Source organism: Panthera onca, chromosome F2 (genome assembly GCF_046562875.1).
Source record: "Panthera onca isolate mPanOnc1 chromosome F2, mPanOnc1 haplotype 2, whole genome shotgun sequence".
NCBI classification, from domain to species: Eukaryota; Metazoa; Chordata; class Mammalia; order Carnivora; family Felidae; genus Panthera; species Panthera onca.
Genome location: NC_138356.1, coordinates 17,466,323 through 17,482,749, shown reverse-complemented (window position 1 = coordinate 17,482,749; position 16,427 = coordinate 17,466,323). Strand labels below are relative to the sequence as shown.

The 16,427-nt window shown below is 34.3% G+C and overlaps 1 protein-coding gene across 1 annotated transcript in view; it reads left to right on the top strand.

Annotated features, from left to right (window-relative positions):
- VCPIP1 (valosin containing protein interacting protein 1) overlaps positions 1-15,056 on the top strand; it is a 30,418-nt gene extending 15,362 nt beyond the window's left edge. Inside the window, exon 3 of the mRNA XM_060610649.3 lies at positions 8,287-15,056. Within this exon, the coding sequence (XP_060466632.1) occupies positions 8,287-9,158 (872 nt within the window). The 3' untranslated portion in view covers positions 9,159-15,056. The remainder of the gene's footprint in view (positions 1-8,286) is intronic.
- The last annotated feature ends 1,371 nt before the right edge of the window (positions 15,057-16,427 follow it).

Sequence of the window (16,427 nt, the reverse complement as noted above, 5' to 3'; positions counted from 1 at the left end):
GATAATTGATATTTTTACATCGATTCTTCTGATTTCATGAAAACTTTGTATTTCTCCATTTATTTAAGCGTTCTTTAATTTCTGTCATCAAAATTTTGTAATTTTCAGTATACAATTCTTGGAAATCCTAAATATTTCGTGTTTTGGGAATGCTTGTAAAAGATGCTTTTTAAAAATTCCAATTTCCTTTTGTTCTTTGCTAGTGCATAGAAAATTGATTTTTATGCATTGACCTTGTATCCTGTGACTTGCTAAATTCACATATTCTGGTAGCTTTTGATCAGATTCTATGGGATTGTCTATGTAGGTTATCATATCTTTTGCAAGTAAAAAAGTTATTTTTTTCCTTTTCAGTTAGTATGCCTTGTATTTCTTTCTCTTGCCTTATTGCACTGGCTATAAGTTCATTGTGGAATAGGAGTGGTGACAGCAGACATCCTTGCCTTGTTCCTGATCTTTGGGGGCAGGCATTAGCATTCAGCCTCTAGGTTTTTCAGCTTGAAGACATTCCTTTCAATTGGTAGTTTACTGAGAATTTATATTTTGAATGGATGTTGAATTTTATTAGGTGCTCTCTTCCTGCATCTATTGAGATGATCTTATGGTTTTTCTCTTTAGTTTATCGATAGGGTGAATTATATTGATTTTTGGATGTTGAGTCAACTTTGCGGCTGGATTCAAATCACTTATTTTGTTGAGTGTTTTGTGACTTATGTGGGTATGATGGCATGTAATTTTTTTTTAATGTTTATTTATTTTGAGAGAGAGAGAGAAAGAGACAGAGAGAGCATAAGTTGGGGAGAGGCAGAGAGAATGGGAGAGAGATTCCCAAGCAGGCTCCACACTATCAGAGCAGAGCCCAACACAGGGCTCGATCCCATAAACCGAGAGATCGTGACCTGAGCCAAAATCAAGAGAGACATTTGACCAACTGAGCCACCCAGATACCCCAGAATGTAGTTGTCTTGTAATGACTGTTTAATAAGGGTAATATTGGCTTCATAAAGTAGAGTTGAGAAGTGTTTGTTTCTCTTTTGTTTTCAGGTAGATTTTGTAATAACTGATATTATTTCTTTTTTTTTCCCCTTCAAATTTTTATTTAAATTCTAGTCAGTTTACGTACAGTGCAGTATTGCTTTCAGGAGTAGAATTCAGTGACTTATCACTTATGTACAACACCCAGTGCTTATCATAACAAGTGCCCTCCTTAATACCCATCACCCATCTCTTTCATTCCTCCCCCACCTTCCTCCATCAGCCCTCAGTTCTTTATCATTAGGAGTCTCTTACAGTTTGTTTCCCTCTCTCTTTTTTTCTCTCCCTCCCATCCTTTCATCTCTTTTGTTCCTTAAATTCCATGTATGAGTTAAATCATAATGGTATTTGTCTTTCTCTCCCTGACTTACTTCACACTCTGGCTCCATCCATGTCATTGCAAATGGCAAGATTTCATTCTTTTTTATGACGGATAATATTCCAGTGTGTGTGTGTGTGTGTGTGTGTGTGTGTGTGTGTGTGTGTGTTCACCACATTTTCTTCATCCATTCATCAGTTGATGGACATTTGGGCTCTTTCCATAGTTTGGCTGTTGTTGATAATGCTGGTATAAACATTGGGGTGCCTGTACCCCTTTGAGTCTGTTTTTTTGTATCCTATAGATAAATACCTAGTAGTGCAATTACTGGATTGTAGGGTAGTTCTGTTTTTAACTTTTTGAGGAATCTCCATACTATTTTCTAGAGGATATTATTTCTTTCTTAACTATTTGGTAGAATCCATCCAATGAAGCCATCTGTGCTTGGAGTTTTCTTTGCTGGACATTTTAAACTATGAATTTAATTTCTTTAATAGAGTCCTCTTAAGGTTATGTCTTTTTTCTTGAGTAAGCTTTGTTAGTTTTATTTTTCAATAAATCTATCCATTTTATCCAAGTTATCAATTTTATTGGCATAAAATTATTTATAATCTTCCCTTACTATCTATTTAATATCTGTAAAGTCTCTAGCTCTTTCATTTTGATAAAGGTAAATCTGTGCCTCTCTTGTTTTGCTGGCCAATCCAGCTAATGGTTTATCGGTTTTATTGATCTTTTCAAAGAAACAGGTTTTGGTTTCACAGGTTTTCTCTATTTTTATTTTCTAATAAAGGTAGAATTATTTAAATTTAAAGCTATAAATTTCTCTCTTAACATCCTCCCCTCTTTTTTTAATCCTTTTCTTTTTAACTTTCCATTTTCACTTTATTCTACATCCTGAACTATATTGATACCAGCTAATAGTTTTTTTTAAAGTTAGTATTTAATTAGGATTGATTATGATGTTTTCAGTAATTAGGGTAAGTATGCAGTGTCTTTCATGCAACTGAAAGTAACTTCCCTCAGTTTTTTGTGTGTGGGAGGGAGGAGGTGGGTGATTGTGGGGATGACTCTTGATTATTTTCTGAATACTTATATGTTTCTGGTTTGAAATTATTTTTAAACTGTTAGCTGTAATGCTAAGACAATTTAATAAAGAAAGAATAATTTTTTCAACAAATGGTGCTGGGATAACTGGATAGTTACACACAAAAGAATGAAATTTGACCTCTACCTCACACCAAATGTATCCACCACCAGAGTATAGGAAGTAAAACTAGAAAACTCTTAGAAAAAAACATAGGCCTAAAACTTTCTGACTTTGGATTTGGCAAAACCTTAGATATGACACCAAAAGTACAAGCAACGAAAGAAAAAAGTAGGAAAATAAAAAGCAAACTTTTGTGCTACAAAGGACACCATCAAGAAAGTGAAAAGACAGCCCACAGAATGGGAGAAAATTTTTGCAAATTATGTACCTGATAATAGATTTGCATCTAGAATATACAGAACTCATCAGTAAAAAAGCAAATAACTCAATTAAAAGATGGGCAAAATCTGAATAGATGTTTCTCCAAAGAAAATATATAAACAGCCAGTAAGTACATGAACTGATGTTCGGGTGCTCAGCATCATTAACCAGAGAAATGCAAATCAAAACCACAACGAGGTAGTACTTCACACTCACTAGTATGGCTATAATTAAAGAGGCAGATAATAAGAACTATTGGCAAGGAGATGTAGAGAAACTGGAACCCTCGTACTGCTGGTAGGAATGTAAAATGGTACAGTGAGTTGGGAAAACAGTCTGACAGTTCCTCAAAAGATTTAACATGGTTACAACCCAGCAATCCTACTCTTAGGTGTATAACCAAGAGAAATGAAACTTGTCCACACAAAACTTGTACACAGATGGTCATAATAGCACTATTCATAACTGTCAAAAGTGGAAACAACCCAGTATTTCCATCAACTGATGAATGGATAAGTGAGATTTAGTATATTCATACAATGGAATATTATTTAGAAAGAAAAAGGAATGAAGTACTGGTATGTACTATCTCATGGATGAACCTTGAGAATATTATGTTACATGAAACAAGCCAGTCACAGTAGACCACACATTCTGTTATTCCATTTATATGAAATGTCAAGAATAGGCACACCTAGAGAGACAGAAATCAGTGTTGCCTAGGGCTGGGAGTTAGGGAAAGGGGAGAAAATGAGAATGATTGCTAATGGGTTTGGGTTTCTTTTTAGTGTGATGAAAATGTTCTAAAAGTGATTGTGGTAACAGTTGCACAACTCTGTGAATATACAAAAAACCAATTGTACACTTAAAACGGGTGAATTGTATGTGAATTATTTCTCAATAGAGCCATTATAGTTTTTTAAATGTTACCGGTGTTACTTATCCTTATTAGGAAGTAGTTGAGAGCTCTGAAGTAAGAACATCTGATATCAAATTTTGGTTCTACCATTTACTCCCATTACTACTATTTTAAAAACGTTTTTTTAAACTTTTTTTCTTAACTTTATTTATTAAGAGAGACAGGGAGGGAGGGAGGGAGGGAGGGAGAGAGAGAGAGAGAGAGAGAGAGAGAGAGAGAGAGAAAGAGAGAAAGAGAGAGAGAGAGAGAAAGAGAAAGAAAATCAATCCCAAGCAGGCTTCGCGCTGTCAGTGCATAGGGCTGGAACTCACAAACCGTGAGATCATGATCGGAGCTGAAATCAAGAGTCTGAAACTTAATCTGCCGAGCCACCCAGGTTCCCCTACCTGTGTGACTTCTAAGTCTCAGTTTCTTCATTTGTAAGTGGATATTATAATCTAGAGATTGTTAGGATCAAATGAGATCCTGCACATGAAACAGTTAACAAAGGGCCTGGCACCTAATAAATAATTAGCTAATGTTTGTTATTGTTATTAGAATTTCAGCTGGCATTTGCAGAATAATTAAAATTCTTTTGACTACAACAGCCATTTGAAATGGGTCATTGTCAGAAAATTATTTTACTGTTCAAAATACAATTCTAATATTTGTGGCAAAGTTTTACCTCTTTTTTTTTTAAATTAATTTATTTAAGTTATCTCTACACCCCACATGGGGTTTGAACTCACGATCCTGAGATCAAGAGTCGCATGCTCCTCCAACCAAGCCAGCTAGGTGCCCCTGATCTCTCCTTTTTTTAGGACAGATTTATGTGGCAAATCATTGTTATTATCTGGTGGTCAAAGAATCAAAGTATATCAAGCCCTCCTCACCCCAAAATTTACAACCATATCCTCCAAAAATTGGAACATACTTCTCTTACTTTTTTCAAATTCACTCTAACAAATAGATGGTTATATCTACATTTGAACAGGAATATTTCCCAATTTAATTAACCAGACTGTTAATGTTCCTAGTCTTTATATTTGGATAGATATTTTAAAATTCATTTGTTTAAGGGGTGCCTGGATGGCTCAGTCGGTTGAACATCTGACTCTTGGTTTAAGTTCAGGTCATGATCTCACGGTTCGTGGGTTTGAACTCTCCATTGGGCTCCATGCTGACAGTGAGGAGACTACTTGGGATTCTTCTCTGCCTCTCTCAGCCCCTCCCTCTCTTTCTTTCTCCCTCTCTCAAAATAAATGAATTAAAAACAAATTAAAGTTAATTTGCTTAAAGTATAGTAATTTTCCATGCAGGTCTTTATATAGAGATAAATGCAGACATGAACGAAAAATTTAGTTTTAAAACTTGTACAGGTATCTTTATAATGTGTTTGAACTTTGTGAAAATGGACATTGAAAATTGTGCTGTATACATTCTCTGTGATTTGCTTCTTTTATGCAACACTTTTTCAGATTCATTCATGTTGATGGGTTCAACTACATTCATTTTCACTGCCACATAGTATTCTATTGTATCATTTTAATATTATTCATCTACTGTTCTGATGCATTTTGGGTTTTTTGATATAAGGTTTATGTAGCTATAAACATTAGTATACACATTTTTTGGTGTATCCAGTGTGATGGAATTGTTGATATGTGATATAGGAACTTTAATACACTTTGATTCTTAAAATTCAAAGGACTATATAAGTTATATAAAATGTAAATGATTATGCTTAAAGGAGTCACAACCCTTAACATATTTGCAGTGATTTTTTAATACACTTTAAATTTTTTTAATAATATAAAGGTTTAGAAAATATAGAAATGGGAAACATCACCTATAATTTTTAAATATTTATCTTATACATATATGTTTTGGCCAGATTGTAATTATAGTACTTAGATGTGTTTCCTGCTATTCATGCACATTTAACTATATATATGAAACGTCATAGGTTTCTTATTTATGTCAGTTATTAATAGCTGGATATTACTTCCATTAGGGAGATAGACCATAATTTTCTTAGCCATTCTCTTCTTGTTGAAAGCTTATTTAGATTGTTTCTGGTATTTTGTTATAAAAATACTGTGATGAACATGTGTGGGACTATGATTCTTTCCAGGGAGGGTCAAGGAAAAGCATCACAATAGCAGCCTGGAAACAATTACAAAACCTTTTTCGATCTAACAGAGGAATTAAAACTATTGACTGACTGATTATTAGGCAGTCTGTGGTATATGCTTTACATGTTTTTTCATTTAATCCTCAAATCAGTGAAATGAGTAGTATGCCCATCATATATTTACCTGATTGTATTATAATGATCTGTTTGTATCTGTCTCCTAAGAATTACATTTTATTTGTTTTTTTTTTTTTTTTAATTTTTTTTTTCAACGTTTATTTATTTTTGGGACAGAGAGAGACAGAGCATGAACGGGGGAGGGACAGAGAGAGAGGGAGACACAGAATCGGAAACAGGCTCCAGGCTCTGAGCCATCAGCCCAGAGCCCGACGCGGGGCTCGAACTCACGGACCGTGAGATGGTGACCTGGCTGAAGTCGGACGCTTAACCGACTGCGCCACCCAGGCGCCCCCATTTTATTTGAATCTTCAGGGTCTGTTTTAGTTCCTGGCACATAGTGAGACTCAATAGATATCATCTACTGAAATGAATGTTTGAAAAGTTTTGCCTAGGGTCATCCCTGGACTTAACCATTCAAAATTCTCTTCTCTGCTACCTTTGTTTCTTGTGCCAAGTTTTACAGATCTTTGAGGGAGGGGATTGGTAATAAACTGACTCCAGGATTGTGGCCTGAAAGGCACTTTTTAGACCACATCTCTGATTTTAAACTTTGTCTCTTTTTGTCAGTTATCTCTGCCAAAAATGTTCTGTCAAGAGGAAATTCTTGTTGGATTTGTATTAATGGATACTTTACTTCTGCTGAAATGAGTGTTTAAAATTACTATATGTTATTTATTCATTTGCAGTTTCGTTCTTTTCTCTGGTTATTTGGAATATTCAGTGAGATACATTAGAACCACTCTGTAGCTTTTTTTCAGTGGAGGGAGGAAGAACTATATATTTTTTTTAAACAACTTTTTTTTTTTTTTTTTTAATGTTTATTGATTTTTGACAGAGAGAGAGAGAGAGAGAGCATGAGCTGGGGAGGGGCAGAGAGAGAGGGAGACACAGAATCCGAAGCAGCTCTAGGCTCCGAGCTGTCAGCACACAGAGCCTGACGCTGGGCTCAAACTCACGGACTGTGAGATCATGACCTGAGCCGAAGTCGGATGCTCAACCGACTGAGCCACCCAGGCGCCCCAGGAAGAACTATTCTTAACAACCTACAAAACTGGAGACTACCTAAATGCCCACTAAGCATTCTTGAATTCATTTACCCTACACCTCTGTGTTTCTACAGCACTTACTAATAGTTTCATTCATTTTAAACTAGTTTGCTTTTGCCTTTATATTTTGCCATAAACATACCATTTTCATCACATGTTGTTGAGAGTTCTGTACTTCATCTTTCTTTTGTTGTTGCTAACATGGAAAATCTTTGGTTTTATACCCCTATTTTTGTATATTTGGAGTATACTCTGAGTAACAAATTTAAAATGTAGGAATATTGGATAGTTTAAAACACACACATATTTCTTACACGTACGCTGGAAAGAATATACAGTTTTGGAATGCCATATAGTGAGGTCAAGATCCTCAACTAGAAAAGAAAGAGAAGCTGCTTTCAAGTTCTTCTGTTGCTGTATTAGTTGACGATCAGAAGTAAATTGCAGGAGCATCTATCTATAAGTCAGGCTTATTTTGGTGATTGTGACTTACCAGAGAAGAATAAGAGAAGTAACATGAAATTTAATTCCTTTTTTAAAGGAATTGAATTAAGATCTTTTAGCTCTTTTTTAGCTTTCCTGAATGTGCTCTCATAATTAGTACTTTAACTAGGGGATATCTTATTTTGAAAGTACATATTTTTTTATATTTGTGAAAAGTATGTACCTTAGGTACCATACTCTCTTAGCTGAGAAAACCACTTTTATTCTGGTATTCTGTAATTCAGTAGAATTACTTACGATTTTTTAATTGTAATTCACAATGTGCAGCTTATTTGTGCAACACTTTGCCCTTGTAAGTATTTTTGCTAAGTTTTAAATTTGAGTTTTAGTAAATAAAAATATATTTTCTAACTGCTTTACTGTAAGCAGTTGTTTTACTAATTTTGCTAGTATTTTCCCATAACTCAGTTGTTTGTTGAAGCCCTTTTCCTAACTTTGTAATAGGTTAATGATGGTCTTTAAAAAAAAGAAAAAAAAAAGTCCCCTGGGGAACTACAGTAAGGTCTGTTATATTTCTTTTTGTTTAGTAGTATTAAATTCTATTAATAAATATAATGAGTTATTTTTAAATTAGTTTTGTTTTTCAAAACTGATCTGGCTATTATTGTTGCAGATTCACTATTTCAACTATAATGGTCTTTACTACACTTTTTAAGTAAGATTTTAATACGTTAAACACTTTTTCCCCCCCTTCTTTAGGTATGGCTGATGGCAAGCATTGTACTTTTCCACATCTGCCTGGCAAAACCTTTGTCTATAATGCTTCTGAAGATAGACTGGAGTTGTGTGTGGATGCTGCAGGACATTTCCCCATCGGTCCTGATGTTGAAGATTTAGTTAAAGAGGCTGTAAGTCAGGTTCGAGCAGAGGCTACTACAAGAAGTAGAGAATCCAGTCCCTCACATGGGCTATTAAAACTAGGTAGTGGTGGAGTAGTGAAAAAGAAATCTGAGCAGCTTCATAACGTAACTGCCTTTCAGGGAAAAGGGCATTCTCTAGGAACTGCACCCAGTAACCCACACCTTGATTCAAGAGCTAGGGAAGCCCCAGTTGTACGGAAGCATAACACAGGGACAGACTTTAGTACTAGTTCCATTAAAATAGAGCCTTCTGTATTCACAGCTGCTCCTAGTAATAGTGAGCTTATTCGAATAGCTCCTGGAGTAGTTACAATGAGAGACAGCAGGCAGCTTGATCCTGATTTGGTTGAGGCCCAGCGAAAAAAATTGCAGGAAATGGTTTCTTCTATCCAGGCTTCAATGGACAAGCACTTGCGGGATCAAAGTACAGAGCAGCCACCATCTGATCTTCCTCAAAGGAAAGCAGAAGTTGTGAGTTCTTCTGTGAAGTCTGGGAGTCTTCAGACTGGCTTACCTGAATCTTTTTCCTTAACTGGTGGCACTGAAAATTTGAATATAGAAACAACTGATAGCTGTGTGGCAGAGGCACTGGGAGCAGCATTTGCCACAAGGTCAAAAGCACAAAAGGGAAATTCAGTGGAGGAGCCTGAAGAGATGGATAGCCAAGATGCTGAAATGACAAACACAACTGAGCCAATGGATCACTCTTGATTTATTTAGAGGCTAATAATAAAGGCAGAATGTTTATTGTGAATATGTAACATTTGTTGGCTGGGCCACATAACTCAATTAGTCATAAAAAATCTTGTACGTATATAATTCAAAGATTATATCTTGTTATTCAGTGCATGACAGCAAGTGTGTGATTGGCAATAGCTTTTAATATACTGCTGCCCAGGCTGGCTCTGAATTCCTATAAATTAGTTATTAGATCTGCTGAGATGAGTTTCTTCCATACATGTGGTTCATTGGAAGTTTTTGTAACTTTAATTCCATGAAAGTCTTAATGTTTCAAACATGAAAATTCTCTTGCTAATGTTTGATTTCTGAAAAGGATAGAACTAGGGGAAAATGAGATTTTGCTAATGTTGATGTCATCAAGGTAACCATTCCACATATTTATTAGAGTGTCAAAAGATTTATGTAAACTTGAAGGTTATCTGAACTAAATTGTATCTTAAAATTCATAGAAGGATTTATTAGATACTGGGATCCTGACATTTCCGTGAACGTAAACACATTCATAGAGATATGTATTCTTGGTGAAAAATATCTTGAGAATAGAGTGTAATGATAAAACATTTTGCTGATTTAAGCAAGGCTAGGGGGAAAATATCTATTCTAGAATGATAAAGTCTATGTGATTCAGTAATGTTGCTGTCTGAGCCAACACAGCCAATTGTGTGCTCTGTTGTTGATAATATGTTACCATTATTTTTTTAATCCTGGCCTGGTCAAGTACCACTGAATTTTTTTCTTTAATCTTGCAGAAAAGTTGATTGCAAAGTGTGGTAGAAAATATGAAAATAATGGTAGCAGTAGTTAATCTCTAATTTTCAGAGTTTGTCAGATTCACAGAGAATTTATATATAAGAATTTATCTTTATGAATGAGTTACATTGTTCTACAATTTTGATCAATGGTATTTAAGCTTGTATATGCTAAATGTCTTTGAGCCCCTTTGAACCAAAAATGTTTCCTTTTTTCCCTTAGCATCCATAAAATTTTCTTTATTTGTTGGCTTCACTTGGATTTGGATGCAAATTTTACTGCATCATACCCTGATCAACTGGGCATTTGCTTAAATAGTGTATTCATCAAATCTTTAGTGCCAGTTTCCTCAAGAAGCAGCTTTCATGCTTATTATACCTTAAAGACAAAGAATGTTTATCCTGAGATTGGTATTGCACTATTTTATCCTATTCTGCAAAGCTGTATTCTGAAATGTACATTTCAATCCATCTTTTTCCTTTGTTCACTGAAATTAAGTTGAATTTGAATGGATGAAAGACAAAATGTATGTTAATACAATCTCTTATCTAGAGCATTCAAAGCCTGGCTGTCTCTGTTTGCACATGTAACAGATACAGAACTGTGTTTTCAGTCTAAGAAAATGTTCATCAGAAAGTATATTATCAGGTGTTTCAAAATTTCAACCTGTTGATTCATTAAGGAATATATATACAGTACTTTGACTTGTGTTTCCAAAGAAGGGAGGTTTTAGATTTCTTTCTATGAAAGTACTTCTGACTTAATCCACTTACTAAATGAACTACTCCATTTTGAATCAGGAAAGAATGGAGAATCTAGACATTTTGCAAGTGATATCTGAGCAAGATATATATTTGGGTTTTATCACATCACATTTTAAACCATATTTTACCTCTTTTCTTCTAAATTTAGTTTCAATTATCTTAATACCTAAAGAGCAGGAAAATTTAGGACTTTTATATTGTGCACTCGTTTTGCATAAAGAACTGCAGCTACCAAATAATTATTTAGTTAGTATAGGTGGCTTCTGGGTATAAAACTAAAAATTAGAACTACCACTAACCACTATAATTTTTTTGGGCTCTTTCACCCACTGAAACTGGCTTTTTCTTATTAGTTTAAATACAGGAAAACTGTTTAGCAAGCAGATGCACTGCTTCCAGGTAAATGATATAATCACCTTTTCTTTAACAAATATTTTCTTCACCTGTGGCTTGGCATGTTTATTAATAACTGAGAAGTACACTCTCATAGCATAAAGTAAAAGTGTCAGGAATAAATTTTATCTTCCTATTATATTAAGTATTTGCATTTAGTCAAATTAGAATGTACCTGTGAACATTAGAAGAAGGGCTTTAAACTCTGATAACACTATTAATTTCTCTTGCCACAGCAATGCTATTTAGAAGCCAGTTAAGTATGAATATTATAATAGTTTGGGTTCTCCCTTGATAAAGAATAAAAGGCTTGATTTTGAGAGTGGTCAGATTTTCTGAAATTATTTTAAATTTGCTGAAATTTGGGTGGAGTAACTAGTAGGTTTTGAGAAGTGGGCCAGGTATCATCTTCACAAGTTTTAGAAAGAATTTAAGTGCTGAATTTTCATCCTTTGTCCTTCCATATGGTTATCATAATCAAATACATGACCACAGACTTCTTATTTTTTAGTACTGCCATTTGTGGTCACCACAACTTTGAGTTCAAGCTAGAGATCATAAATCGTTAAAATATTTTTTTTAGCCCTAGATGTAACATAACCATAACTCAATCTTAAATTCTATTTGCGATGTTTCACTGAAACTTAAAGTAAAATTGTAAATTTTTCTCTTCAGTAATACATTTTATAAGTAGTCATACCAAGTTTGAATTGATGACCAAAAGTCCAAGTAGAGTTGAAGATGGTGTATGTTTAGAATAGTGGTAATGACAAACTGGTTGAAATTGAAGAAAACAAGACACTGCCATATATTATAAGCTAGAATATAATGAACTCCAAGAGAATGTTTACTCAGGAACTGGTTAAAAAGTAAGCCTAAGTTTCCCCTTTCACTATGTTTCAAGTATTTTATTGGAAAATGTTAGAATGAAGACCTGAGAGAAATTTAGCAAATGCTATTGACTGTGAAATTTGCTTTATATCTTCTGATGATTTTTAGTTTGGTTTTCACAATCAAGCCTACTGCTTGCAATTAAGACATCAATCTGAAATGCATCTGTGAATCCCAGCCACAGGTCCCTATTGCCATTCTTTTTAAGTATCTAACTTGATTTGAAATGAACAGACTTTTGTGTATGGTCTCTTACCTCAGGGAAGATCACTTGCTAGCAATTCATATATTACTAAAGACAGGTTTTTGAGAATTGTACTGACATCACATGTTAGCTACTAAATGCACAATTTATAACTATTACTTTATGGAGCTGCCTACTAATACTGACTGCTAGTGAACATTTTCTTAAAAATTTAGAACTCGCTAATTACTAATCTTTAGCTATGAAGTAAACTCGTAACTTCTGTCATTAATTATGCTTTGATCAATATAGTGACAATATCTAATACTGTGTTTATTTCAGAATATCAGTACAATTTTGTCTTCATTTTTCAATAGGAATTTCAGTTGGCCCACACTTAAAATACTGCAGAGTAGATATTGAGAGTTTCATGGTTCCCAAAACAAGATCTCCATATTAAGATTTTCCTAGAAGCCTTTGCAAAATTGAATTAAGCTGCATTTGATACGAATTTAAAATGACCTTTATCATAGCAGTAGTGAGATACATACTCTACATAAGTTGGGTAGATATATCCTACAGTTCAAGATTATATAATTTAACAAAATTGTACATTCTCAAGGCTCTTCACAATATAAGAAATTAATTTGCAAAAGAGAACTATTCACTTGAAAACATACCACAGTAGAATGTTTACTTAAGAAATAAAATAACAAAGAGGAGCTATTGTAAGATTTATAGTTAACTGTAAGTTCTGCCATTCTTAATAATTCTTTGAGATACTGTGTTTCAATTCATATTTAATGATAATTAAATTGTGGGAATTTTAACGTTTGTTCCAAAAGAGCAGAAATTGTAAAAAATTGTGAATTATTGGAGAAAATGCCATTACTTGTATATCTGACATTTAATTTTTTAAATTATGGAGTCTACATGCTTTTGTAGTATAATATTAATACAATGATTATTCTCTTGTAAAAGAAAAGGAAAATTAGTAAAAAAAAAAAGTTTTAGTTGATATTATCTGCTTGTGAGTATCAATTACTTAGTATTTAAAATTTGAAGGTATTGCATATTTTTCTTTAGAATGCACAAGTCCCTGAGCCTTTTATGCCTATGATAGGGCAATAAAAGAGTGAAAAGGTTATCAATATTTCAGGTTTATTTGACTTTAAGAATTAGTGCCAAGAGCTGGAGAGTCTACTTTTTGGAGAGAAATACTGTTTAGAATATGTAAAAATAAGTGGTAATGTAAATATTTAGAAAAATCACATAGCTAGTGCTTTAATTGCTCAATTAAATAGTATAAATGTTCTATCATCCCTAAGGCACTGGCTGTTACCCATTATTTTCTGATTTTGTGGTTGCTGTATATATTACATTTGAGTAATAAATAATGGTAATAGTGTATTATAACTATATAGTGTTCTACAGCACACCTCACACTGTACAGTATTTGAAGTTTTCTTTTATATTAATAAAACTATAAGTTAATACATACTGATTTTCCCCTCGACTTCTCCACAGTAGCTTTTTAAAATAATTTTTTATTCTTTAGTTTCCTGGAATTATACTTTAATAATATAATGCATGAAAATATAGTTCAGTTTTATAAAGGAATTCTTACTATAATAAAGTCTTTTCTAAACTTTTAGTGGGACATCATATAGGGACAGAAGTTTCCCCCTTAATGTGATCTCAATGGAAATGAAGTGGACTCAATTAGAAAAGAATGAGCAAAATTTCTTTAGGCATTTTACATAATTGGGTTATGGAACGCTTACTGAATATTTAAAGACAAAACAGACATGTTCCAATAAAGACAGAACTTAGTTTTGTGCTGTTTTTTTAAAAAATACTTGTTAGACATAATGAAATGAAGGGAAATAAAGAAAATAGTAACATTTGTATAGCTTAGCAATCAACATGACATATTTACTTTGAAGTTTTAATATGTATGTTTAATATCCAATTTGTTAGACCTGTTTAACTTAGAGCAGAGTCTCAGACACTAGACTTCTAGAACTGAGTCTGGGCACGCTGCTTATGGTATGATCGCTCTATGCTTCATTTTCCTCTCTAGGAGGATGATGAGGATATCTACTCCTGGGGTGGTTGTGAGGATTAAAAGAGTTAATACTTATCAGATGATTGGAATAGTGCCTGACATAAAGTAAACACTCAAATGTTTACTATTACTGTTATTTACATATCACAGTAATTCAGTAGAGTTCAGTTGCCATTTAAAAGGGATAAATCCTCATATACAGGACACATTATTTAAATAGTTCGTTTTGTTAGGTTAAAACCTGCTTTATTTGTGATATATGGTTAATGGGCTAAAAACTGAATGGTTTGTATGTTCAAATATTTATGCAAGAGCTTTATGACCACATGCAATACTGAAAATCTGGAGAACTGACAGTCTTGTGCTTCTCACTAACTTGTTCTGTGACCTAAGGCAAGTCATGGAGCCTCTCAAGGCCTCCATTTCTACTATAATCTTTTGGTTCTACAGTTGTTACCTTCTTGTTCTGCTGACCATGTCATCATGGGCTCACTTGCTGATGATCTAGTGCTTATGGGACAAGTGACATTGGTGTGGGCTCCAAGTAAACTAAACAATTAGCTTTGCTTTATGCTTTGGCTGGCTACACTTGTCCCAAACTTGGACTTGAGGTCTTATACATGCATCCCACTGGTCACATACTGTATAGTTTGAAGCTCTCAAAAACTTCAGTGAATAAAATGAGATAAACATCCTACTCATGACAGTTCAATATGGATTTTATTTTTATTGACTGGCTTTTTCAGACCCCAGTAACTGCAATTATGACTGCATAGTTGATTGTTTCTAATCATTAAAAATGTATACAGAAAAATGAAGTAAGTCTTTAATTGATTTCCTAAACTGTATATGGTATATTGAGATGAAAAACTTACAGGTTCTTTAAACCTGTACTGTTTCCTGGGGCACATGGGTGGCTGAGTCGGTTAAGCATCTGACTTCAGCTAAGGTCATGATCTCGTGTTCTGGGAGTTTGAGCCCTGCATCCAGCTCTGTGCTGACAGCTCAGAGCCTGGAGCCTGCTTCAGATTGTGTCTTCTCTCTGTCCCTCCCCTGTTCGTTCTCTCTCTCTCTCTCTCTCTCTCTCAAAATAATAAACATTAAATTTTTTTTTAAACCTGTACTCTTCCCTTGTTGGAACTAAACCTGTCTTTGGTCCATTTGTCAGACCACATAAATCTTCCATCTAAAAACAAACTGTGTGGGAATCTGGGGGGATTATTCCTGTTTGTCAGTTCCATGTATAGAAAGAAACACGTATAGTATGAGGTCTCCCTGTAAAATAATGACTTATTTTTATATTTGATTTATGGAATCAACATTATACTTGAAGCATTCATTCATTTAATCTGTTTAATAAGCACTGATCAAAAGCCAAGCTTCTGTTCTAGGAACTGGGGAAACAATTCTAAATGAGACAAAGCCCATGTAGAAACTTACATCCCAATGATGGAGACAAGCAATAAACACATTCATAACTATCATTTAGTGACCATTTCCCTATATCCAGACAATAGGTGAACCACAACATGTAAAATTAGTTAAACCCTCAAAACAACTCTTTGTGGTTGGGTAACGCCATTGTCTTCATCTTTCAGGACACAGACTCAAGTAGGTTAAGTAGTTAACCCAAGGTCCTGGACTTAATAGGTGGCCAAGTAAAATTTGGTGGTCACATAGGTCTATAAAAACGTCTATTGTTAAATCTAGCTCGTTTTCAGGCACGCCAACCTGGTTTGAAATTATTTCAATGTGTGTACCACCTGGCTTTAATTTCACTTCCTACAATTTCCCTTCCTGAACCTCAATCCTCTACCCCAAGTTCTTGGATTTTCCTTCTCCAAATTGGGAGGTGCTTTAGAGAAGGATTTCCACATTTCTTAGATAATTGATCTGGGTAAATTTGAGAATCATTGGTTAGATGAAAGTCCAGTTCCCTCATTGTTACTTGCATTTCCCCTAGAAAACATTTCTATGAAATCTATTATGTGCCAGGTACTTTGCTACACATAAGAAATAATAAAATGGTAAGAAAGACCTACTTCCTGCCATCATAATCTTTAGTGAAGGAGTCATTTAAACAAGCTCACTTGTCATCATGGGCATCCCTTGGTGGTGAGGGTTACACTACAGGAGGAACTAACCTGACCTACTAGTGGTTTAGAGAAGGCTTCCTTAGAAGTGATGTC